General features: G+C 41.1%; 1 protein-coding gene across 1 annotated transcript in view; it reads left to right on the top strand.

The window, feature by feature from the left end:
- Positions 1 to 3,108: 3,108 nt before the first annotated feature.
- The window catches only part of ACYP2 (acylphosphatase 2), a 33,447-nt gene continuing 25,825 nt past the window's right edge, over positions 3,109 to 10,730 (top strand). Inside the window, exons 1-3 of the mRNA XM_068186261.1 lie at positions 3,109 to 3,303; positions 3,931 to 3,947; positions 5,386 to 5,495. Of these exons, the coding sequence (XP_068042362.1) occupies positions 3,234 to 3,303; positions 3,931 to 3,947; positions 5,386 to 5,495 (197 nt within the window). The 5' untranslated portion in view covers positions 3,109 to 3,233. The remainder of the gene's footprint in view (positions 3,304 to 3,930; positions 3,948 to 5,385; positions 5,496 to 10,730) is intronic.

Below are 10,730 nucleotides of genomic sequence, written 5' to 3'. Positions count from 1 at the left end.
AACTAAGCTTACATGGCTTCCAACCTTCTTCCCTGATAGTCCATGCTCCCTAGGTAAAAGCAAAAACCTGGCAACAGAAGCAGTATCTTTATTATTTATTTATCTTGAGGCTTTGGTGTCCTTTGGGAAACTCATCAAAATCATCTGGGTACAGTTTGCAAGTAAATCAAGTCTAGCGTTTAGTTCAGATAAACAGAGCTGCACAGCTAAAGATACATCAAGAAACTTTTGTGATAGGAAGTAGCAGGAGAGAGACATGCAATCACAGGAGATTTGAGGAGGAGCCAGGTTACCTAAAAATGGTGCAGAAAAATAGAGTAGTTACAAGGTGAAGGATGAATCAAGACAGCAAGGTGGGAGGTTATGTGTCTGATGGGGTATCCATGTGAATGCCACAGGCAATCATTTTGGGAGTGGGAAACATCAGGTGTGTGCAGTGGTATGCGGTGACAGCCACACACAGAGATAGCAGGAGTAGTGCCTAGTGAAAGAACCAGAAAGCTGGTTTCCCACCTATTCAGTGCCAGAGATGAACAAACAGCATAAATAAGAAAGCTACAAATTTCAAATGACCAACTCAAAAGCTTAGTAACTGACTAACTCAATAAAATTGCTTTTTATTGGTGCTGGCCAGAGTCAAGGGCACCAACAGCTGTGACCCTCCCAACCAGCCTCACCTGGGACCCACCCATGCCCCCTCTGCTCTTTGGTGCAGGAGCTCTACTTAAGCTGAGGGCTGAGCAGAACTCTTGCCTTTAAATCATGGGTGTGTTCAGTCCAGGTTTTACCTTTGTGTTGTAGTTGTGTTTCCAGGCCAGCTTCCTGCTCCTGGAGGGATTCTGCTGGCAGCCCTGCCTCTGCCTGTCCAGGTACTGTGAGGCTGTTGTCACTGATGTGCTAAGGTTACTCCTTGCAAAGCCTTGTTTGTGCTGGTCCCTGGTGTTCAGCTGCAAGAGTACTACTGTTGGGTTTTGGTGTTTTCCAGTAATAATAATTTTTACTATACCCTTTTTCATGTCATGGCTAAAGAACAGTGTTGTTGGAAAGTTTTACAGTGCTTGGAGTGAATACTGGATGGTTTTTAAAGGCTTTATGCCCAGAGGAGGGGCAGAGGGCCTGGTGGTGAAACATGGTATTGTTATTTTTAAAACTGGCTGTAGGTTTGGGAAGTGCAGCCAACTGGTTCTCCTTAGACCAATGCCACCACCATGGAATAAACAGCTGGAAGTGGGAGGGAAATTCAGAACTCTCTGTAGGCTGCCTGCATTTTTTGATAGTGTGTGCTAAAGCTCTCTTGCTAATTAGTGTGTTTGAATAACTTCTGGTTTCTAATATTGATTACATTGGCAGCAAAATATTAAATGTTTCACAGTATCACCTTCAGAAGTTTTCTGCTACTTGTCATGAGATAAGGAGAAAGCTGGACTTGTCTAAAGAAAGATAAGACAAGATGTTATGACAAATAATTAAAATGTCAAAGACTGTAGTGATAAAAAAATGTTGCTGCCAGTGCTGGAATCTGCAGGTAGCAAAGTGTCATCAGCACCAGGATAAGTTCTGCTTTCAGGGCTTGTGTGGCTTTCTATAAATACTACTATAAATCTACTTTTTTACTGGTCTTGCTCTTCACTGCTGCCAGATGGCAGCAAATTACAAAAGATTTTCTGTGTTCTGCTCCTCTTTCTGTAGAATCCTCCTCTTTCAAAACAAAATGGTGCTGATTCCACATTAGAAAAAATGTATGATCTTTGTGAAAGGCAAATATTTGATTTAACGTGCTATATAGGTAAAGCAAATGTTCCTATTCCCTGTAATACTGGAAGCTTTTTGTTTCTATGTGAATATTTGTGTTCTGTGCTGAACTGAGTGGTTGTTTCTGTAGTTAACTTGTGTGTCTGGGAAATATAATTTTGTTACTTTTCTAGGACTTTATTTTGACCTCCCTGTAGTCTGAAGATCCAAACCTGTGAACAACTCAGGTTATACTGTATTACTGTCGAACAAAAGGTGTATGTGGATGGAAATTACTTACTGGAGAGAGCAAATAAAATTATTTTGATTTTTATTGTAAAGTTACTGTTAACTTTCTATCTGTTGGTGAGAGCAGAGTTCATCTTCTAAGGTTGGATAAATGCTGTTTCTAATGTAGAATTTTGCCTGAAAAGTTTTGTTAAAAAAAAAGCAAATATGGTGGGGGGAAAGTTAAACTTCAAGAAAACATAGAACACACCAGAGAAAAGCCTTTGTGGTGTGTTGCTGGAGACTCAACCTACTAAATTATCAGTTGTTGACTTTTTTTATCTGTAACATATAGACAAAAAAGAAATCTCATGATGAGAGTTTTGGAAAGGTGTTGTAATGAGAACATAAGCACTACTAGATACTGCTGAAAGCTGGTTGAATTGCTTGCACGGAACGAGCTTGCTTTCTCTGGGGTCTGCTGCTCCAGCTGAGGAGTCTGGCTTTTGCCCCAGCACAGGGAGGGAGAAATGGTCTGTTCAAACTCCGGGTGAAGTTTTTTAAGTCATGTGGAGATTGGAGATGTCAGTTGGGCACTCAGCCTCATTCAGGGAGGGATGCCCAAGACAAATTTGAGGGTTGTTTCTTATGCTTTAGTTTTCAAATACCTAATTTTCCACCTAACCAGGCAGAATTACCTCAGTTCAGTAATGTAAGGAACACACTTTGTTTTCCATGATTCCCAAAAATGCCTGGAAAAGACTAATGCTCCTCACCTGCACCGTGGATGCTGGCGACTCCAGGTGCGTATGTGGCAGCACCAGTCCTGGAGGAGGAGATGATGCCACTTGGACAGCTGCTCTCTGAACGTATTTCTAACCTGAAACAGAGATGGGAATGACCCCTTGTGAGGGCTCTGTAGGAGCTGCCCCTTAGGGATGCGAGGCCGCGTCCCTCACGGCGGGAGCATTTTCCCGCCCTCGGGGTTGGGCGCTGTCCCCTCGCAGAAGCAGCGGTGTTTTCCCTTACACCGAGAGCTGTGTCACCCGTCGCTCTCAGGTGTGCTTCCCCTCACAGGAGGAGCGATGTTTCCACCCGCCGCTGTCGGCTGTTCTCCCCTCACACTCGGAGCTCTCCGGGCTGCCGTGCCCGCCCCATCCGCACGTGAGGCGGCCGCTTACGCGCTAAGCTTGAGCCTCTCGCGCTCCCGTCCGGGCGCCGCTTGTTCGTGGAGCACCTGCGGCCGCCAGAGCGGCTCTTCCTTCGTTGCTGCCATGTCCGCCCCGGCCAAAGCCTCCGGCGCACTCAGATCCGTGGATTACGAAGTGTTCGGGCGGGTGCAAGGTAATGGCGGGCTGAGGGGAGCTCCCGGGCGAGGGGCGCCGCGCTGAGGCGGCGGCGGCACCACCGCGCGTGCGCGGGGTGGGAGCGGCCTGAGGGGAGGCGGGAGCTGCCGCCGCGCTCGCAGCCGAACGGGAAAGTTTTTTGGTTGTGTGGTGTTTGTTTTTAAATTTTAAATAGTTGTACATAGTGCTTTTCCCTAAGGCTCTGCTCCCCCTGCAGCATGGGCTGCTCTGTCCAAAGTAGTTCCCATTCCGCGCTCGTGGCTTCTGTCGGCGCGGGTGTGTGGAAATGCCCCTGCCGTCCTTCCTTTCCTTCCCCTGCCGTCCTTCCTTTCCTTCCCCTGCCGTCCTTCCTTTCCTTCCCCTGCCGTCCTTCCTTTCCTTCCCCTGCCGTCCTTCCCCGCGGCGTTTTCATTAGCGCCTGAATACACGAATGTGTGAATACAGCAATCGTGTGACGAAGGGAAGGCTCAGACACAAGTCCTGTGCTGTAATATTAGCGTCACTGAAATTTCCGTAGTAAAACACCACGGGTGACTTGTGTGCACATTATTGCTCTTTTTTATTAACTGAAATTCCTACAGGTGATATACTTTAATTGCTTTTTTTTTTTTCTTCTTTTTTTTAGGTGTTTGTTTCAGGATGGTAAGGCAATGCTGGATTTGCTGGCTGCTTTATGGTATAATATTTCCAGTGCTAAAAATAAGGCAGCAGGTCTGTGGAGTGTAAACATATCCAGCCTTTGGTTGGATGATTATGTACTCTGAGTAGACTTAAAATTAGACTTAAAATTGTTTTATATTAAAATGGATTTTTAGAAGCTTAATAATGTGTTGCTTGTGTAGATTGTGGTTTGGATTACTTGTGATGTAAAAGCCACAAGAATGTTGTAATACCTTAATATTTTGAAAAGTTAAATATGAAACAGGGTGTTTTGAGTTTAGTTTTTCAAATGGCAACTCAGTGCCTGTATTTAAGGAAGGTTACTGTGGAAAAATGTGGGAAAAAATGTGCTGCAAATAAGTACTTTGTGGCTCATACCCTGAGCAAAGGACTCCACCAGCTCTGGAGTGAAGCAGGTGGTTTTGCATTTCACAGAAACCAACGATACAGGAGGCCATAATTCAAGTAAGAATAGTGTTTTTGTCTCAAAGTAGTGCCCCATGCTTAATATTAAACTTGAGAGATTTTATGTAAGGTTTATATTGTAAAATAATGCCAAATGGAAATGAACACAGGACTGCAGTAGAGTTTGCCTTGAATTTAGTTATTCTATCAAGAATAAAGGGTAAGTCCAAGCTTGCTGTATCTTGTTTTGAGCTGACCTGAAGCAGCTCAGTGCCAGTCCTGAGCTGCTCTGCAGTACTGAGGAAAAGGTTTGCAGCTGCATTCCTGTGCTTTTGGGCAAATTAGTGTGGAGAAGCTGCTCATAATCACCTTGGAAAACACTCTTCATAGTTAGCACCGCTTTTTCATTGGCTACATCACCCCAAAGCACGTTTTGTCTTTTGGAATGGGTCATACAGACCTGAAGTTTGGCTCTTGATGTTTCTGAATTTCATCACAACTGCGTGGCTGGGAAACCATAATTTTTAGATATTGTAGAAATATGCTTGTTTTTTTCTCGCTGTTAGATTATGGCCTTTGCTGCTGTTTGTCAGTAGAAATGTAGCAGCTGGGGGTAGGGTTTAAAAGGTGAAAGTCAGGTGGAAAGGATTTGAAAGGGAACTGGGAAGTTTGTACATGTAGCAGATTTAATCAGTTTAAAAACTATGGTGATTGAAGGGTTAAATGAGCAGTGATAGAAGCTATGGAAAGGCATAAAGTCGGTACAAGGGAATGGTGTGGGATTAGTAGAGTCCTTTGTGATCAAAATCTTGTTATTTTTGGAAAATGAGCTGTGCCTGCTGCAACTCCAGAGCTGCCAGGAACATCTGAATGTTTGAGGATGAGCATTACTCATGGATTTTTATTTTTTAAGTGTAGCTTTTACAGCTGAGCAAATGCAGGTGGGGGGTTAAGTGTTCTGTCTGTGATGTCTGTGCTGGCACTGACTGTCCTCTTTTATTATTTCCCAAATCAGTACACAGAACAGGAAGCCAAAAAATTAGGAGTGGTTGGCTGGGTTAAAAATACCAGCCAAGGAACCGTGACAGGCCAAGTTCAGGGCCCAGAAGAGAAAGTGAATGAAATGTAAGTATTTCTGTGTTAGTTTTTTTTTTTTCTTACTCTCATTAAAGTTATTTACAAAAATGTTTTTAATGCAAAGTGACAAGTAGATCTGTGTTTCAGTAATGTAACAGTGTTTTCATTCAGCTTTGGAGGTAAGGAGGTGCATTCTTCAATCTGTGAACAAGTCTTTAACTTGAAAAATACTGTGTTTTCATTTCTAGTGTCACACAGTTTGTTAATGTATTTCCTTAACATCCTCGTTTCTTGTGAAATGAAAACAAAGTCTTTATTCATGTGACTAAAGATCTGGTTTTTAATTCATCAAAACTTCTCTTGTTAAAAAAATAGAAGAACGTCTTGAAATGCTTTCTCGGTCTGTGCTTAAAAAATAGTTAAAAGGATACTTGACTTAAATACTTTGTTTTTTTCTGATTTAAAAAAACCTCCTAATACATAAATTCACATTTTAGCAAAGGCCTGCAGTCTCTGCCATTAGGAAATGAGTTTTGAAGTATTTTGGTGTCTTTTAAAGAATGGGTAAAATTTTTCATTATGAGATTGCCAGTTTCCAGGAGTTTAAAGCTATCACTGAGGAAATGATGCCTGGAAAAATACAAAGCTTGATTGAGTTACTTCCAACTATCATTTTTTGCAAGTGTGTACAGGGAGATTGTTTGGAACTTTAAAAAATCCTTCAGGGGTTTGTTCTCTCAACAAAGAATGAATGAGGGCAGAACGTTCCTTTTCTAGATGGGAAATTAGCAGTGCACATTCTGCCAACACTTTCCCATACAGGAATTGCTTCAAAACTGAACTTGGATGAAGAGAAGTTGGCTTTGTGCACACAAAAGTATTGCACATTCTGGTCAGGAGATTTAAACGATTCCCAGTCATTTTCCTTAGTTTTGTGCTTAACATGAGGTTGCTTATCTCAGGCTGCAAAACATTTACAAAGCCAGAGAAATATCAGGCATTTTCTTGTATCAAATTTACACTTACTTTTTGTAAGAGTTTGTTAATATCCAGATCTCTTCATGTTTTGTAAATTTCTGTGTTGGTGCCACGTTTTTATTTAACTTGGAACAGGAAACTGACCATGTGAGAAACCAGGGTTTGTTTTCTGTTTATTGTCCTACTTTTTAGTTTAAAAACACAGATCCAGAAGAAATAAAAAGTTGGTTTTGGTTGTTGCTCCTTTATTTCATGTTGGAAATCAATGTGTTCCTCTGACATGGGAATAATGTGGTAATGTGAAGTCAAAGTGTGGTTTTTGACCCATGGATTATTAAACTTAGGGTCCTGGGGTAAATTTCCGAAATAAGAAACTGTCGGCATCCAGCACATCCCTCTGGCTGCCCTGGCTCTCTCAAGACCCTGGCAGGGGGCTTGGGGACCTTGGCAAGAAGTCAAAAACACCTGTGGCTTCGATTTTAGCCCGTGGGAGAGGCTGCCAACTCTATATGAGGAATTACAAGCCAAAAGGGTTTGAGTTGTGTAATAGGTGAATTGACACAGGGTGGAAAAGTAGAATTTTGGGGTTTTAAAAAATGTAATTCAGGGGTACAAGATGGAGGAATCTGGGCATGTCCTAGCCTTTTCTTCCTTCTTCTTGTCCTCCATGTCCTGCTGTGATGGTGACACTTTTCTGTTGGTTTAAGGTAGAGATTCACAGTTTAACATAGGTGGTGGGCATTGGTACAAATCTGTAAACATAGAACACATAATTTTGAGTATATAATGTGGGAGCTGCCCAAGACACGAGGCCAGACTGCAATGGCTTCTGTACTAGGCAGACCTCGGCAGGTCAGAGAGAAAATATTATAAATAAGAAGAAATAAATAACCTTGAAAACTCGACTTCACGTCTTCCAGACCTCTTTGGCTGCCGGGCTAGGGGAACAAGGACTTTCACACTGTTGGGGTCTCACCAGCTGACCCTGACAGGAAACATTTTCCTTGTGCCCTCTGTGGTCTCCAGTGTATGGAAAAGGCAGTGAGTTTATTTTTGTCATTGACTTGGTGAAGTTGCTTGTGAAAAGGGAACTCTTGTGTGTAAACTGCGCCTTTGAAAGACCCTTATTTTTCTCTGCTGGTACTAGTGAATCATGGATCAAAATGGTTTTGAGGTTCTGAAAGGTTTTTTCAGCATTTTTTAATAATGTTATGAATTCATAATAGTGTGTTCTTAGATTTAAATGTTATTTAAAATGCTATTTTTAAAAACCAAAACAACAAAATGAGGATTACTTCTGCTGTAGGAATTTGATACAAACCAATAACTCTAAACATGTATTTGTATTCCAAATGTGATAAATCACCAGGAAAAAATTCCATTACCTAACTGCCTATGCATGTTCTGGTTTGTGTTTTAGCTTTTCAGGACTTAAAGACACTGATGACACTTGTTAAAAACTTGTAGCTCCTGCATGGTCAAGGAAACCAAACACTCTGCAGAGGAAGAAGTGCATGAATCAATAGTCAGATATTTCAAGAGAGCTTCCTGGTGATGTTTGTTATCCTGTGGTAATCTTTCCAGAACAGTTTGTGCAGTGTCATTTAGACCAGTATTTTCACACTTGCCCCAGCTTTTCAATTAAACATGAAGCACAGAACAGCTTAAAAATCACATGGTGATGGTAAGAAAATTTGTCAGTTGTTTTGCTGGTTCTGGGTTTCTAATGTTAATGTACTTTAGGGGGTAGTACTAAAGTTGTTTCGGTCTGTCCTAAACAATATTTGTCTTTTTATGGTGCTTAATGGAATCAAGAACATGGACTAAAAGGAGTAGGGATGCCATTGGAAAGTACAGGTGTCCTACATGTAAATAGACGAAGCAATGTAAGGGGGAGAAAGAGGAATAAGGGATTGAGAGGACAGTAAAGAGAGGGAAAGTAAAAAATGTTGGAAAAAGCCCATGAGGCTCTCCAGTGTTGCTAGAAGCATGGAGTGACTAACAAAGCCTACCTTTGTTCTGGAGCAGGAATGAAGCAGACCTCTAACCCAATGGTTTTCCAGCAGCTCCCCATTTTCTGCCCCTTTATATTCTATTTTTGTACCAGAAATTATATTGGGAGGCACAGCCACAATATATCCAGTGCATGCTCAACCTCAAGAAGCATTGGCTTTATATAATTTATTTTTTTTGTGCAGGTTGCAAGGTAAGATATAACTTAGTAGGAACAAGAGGATGAGCAAACATCAAATGTAGTCATGCTGAGTTACTTTGGGAGGTGCCATGCAAAATAGTTTGCTCTGGAGCAAACAGCTGAGCAGGAGCCTCCTGCAGAAAGCAGTGTTAAATTTTAAATAAGTGTGAGCAGCTGGGGCCTGGGAAGTGCTGCATGGGCTGGAAGTCATATCCCTGATTGGACCATTCATTTAGTGTTGAACATGGGTATGAATTTCTTTGGAAGTGCTGGGAGACTGATTCCTTGATACTTCGCGGTGCTAAAATCTTGAGCCCACTGCAAACTGGCAAAATATACCAACCTCCCCAAACCTCAGATGGCAGTGGGAATGCAGCTGAGCTGCAGGAAGCCCAAGGGATAGATGAGCACTTTTAGATATTTTCCTTTCAATTTTGCATTCAGTTTGGTTTTAATGAAAGCCTTCTAGGTTCTCAGGGATTAGGTGACTTTTATGTAAAGTATTCTAAGCAAATTTTTAAATTGGGAGGTCTTGGAGAATGTTTTAGTGGGTGTTTTTAAGAAGTCTTGAGAACCTTCTACCTGTCAGCTTGTTTTGGTATCTCTTGGTTTTTAACTCTAGATGGAGCTGTTAGTTCTGAAGATCCTCAACCATTCATGCTCTGTTTGCAGGGAATCTATTTTTAGACTGTTATGGTAGAATCCATCTTTTTCCTCACTGTATTTTATAGTCCTGTTCCCTTTGCTTCTTCTGCTCCACACACATCACACCCCTTATCCTTGGTTAATAAAAGCTTATTTTCAGAGAGTTTTACCTGTCAAGTCCCAAGAGAAGCAGAGCTGCACCATTTCTGTAACATACTAAGATTTCATGGTAAAGTGGAGACTTTTTTTTTGCCAGCAGCCAAGGTATGAACTGATGATTAAAAATGGGGTAGAGGAGTGTAGTCCTTTGTTTTATTTTTTTTTTTCCAGGAATACTCACACCACAGGATTTTTCATGTTATTTTGTGCTATTTCTTCCACTTTCCCCATTAAATAAGGTTGGGGCCTGCATAGTCATGGTGGTTGTTGCCATAGCAACCAGCACTGGAAGGCTGGAAGTTGCTTTCCTGGGAGAATTTTTTTTTGAACTTCGATGACAAATTGCTTAGTTATCCACTAAAAAGGGAAGATAAGAGTCTTTGTAGAGTGCCAAATTCAGAATTTACCCCAAAATTCCAAGGTTTCAAATCGGGCTTGAAAATGTGAAATCTTAGGATATTTTTTAGGCACAAGCACAGTGAGTGTTCTTCCCGTCTCTAGGGAAGGGCAGAGTTCTAAATATAGATGGCTTGTCTTGGAAATGGGTTTTAATTAGGAAACTAATACTAATTTCATTTGAATGTGGTAATTTTTATTACCAATGTCAGTCAAGAAGAATTAAGATTTAACTGACACAAGACTTAAATTACTGTATTGTATAAATGCATAGAAAAATCTAGATTTTTACCATGTAGAAGAGGAGAATGAAACTCTGTATTGTTATTATCATATTCGTCATTCTTTCAGTAATCAGGTGTAGCCAAGGTTCAGGTCTGTACCAAGTGACTTTGAATAAATACTTTTTCCCCAATATAATTTTTAATTGGTTGCAGAGAATAGCCCTTAAATGGAACTAAATGCTACTAAAAATACCTGTGGGGAAAAAAAATTCCAGATATTAATACCCAACTGATGTTTAGTTATAAAATGAACAGATTTCAGTAAATGTTTTGAGATTTTTCTGCATTTTAAAAGGATATTTTTGAAAGTATTTCACTCAAACTAGAAGTGTTGTTTAGGAGAAGAATCCTTAACACTGATTTGCACACGGGCTAGTTGGTGAGGCAGAGATGTGCCCCAGCAGGATGGCTGAAATACTCATGGGATGTGCTGTTCTTGGGAAGCTGACAGTGACAGATTTTGGAGAAAGGGCAGATGGAAATGAAAATCACATGTTTTAATATTTTTTTAAACTTTGTTAAAATGCAAACCAGCGAGAGGTGTTAGATTTGGTCTCATTTATGATGGTAATGAAGAACAGTTTTTACATTAATCACTGCTGAAGGTGATTTACAGTGTTTCAGTGA

The sequence above is a fragment of the Anomalospiza imberbis genome, chromosome 3 (genome assembly GCF_031753505.1).
Source record: "Anomalospiza imberbis isolate Cuckoo-Finch-1a 21T00152 chromosome 3, ASM3175350v1, whole genome shotgun sequence".
NCBI lineage: Eukaryota > Metazoa > Chordata > Aves > Passeriformes > Viduidae > Anomalospiza > Anomalospiza imberbis.
Note: the sequence above shows the minus strand (reverse complement) of the source record. Positions and strands in the feature narration are given on the sequence as shown.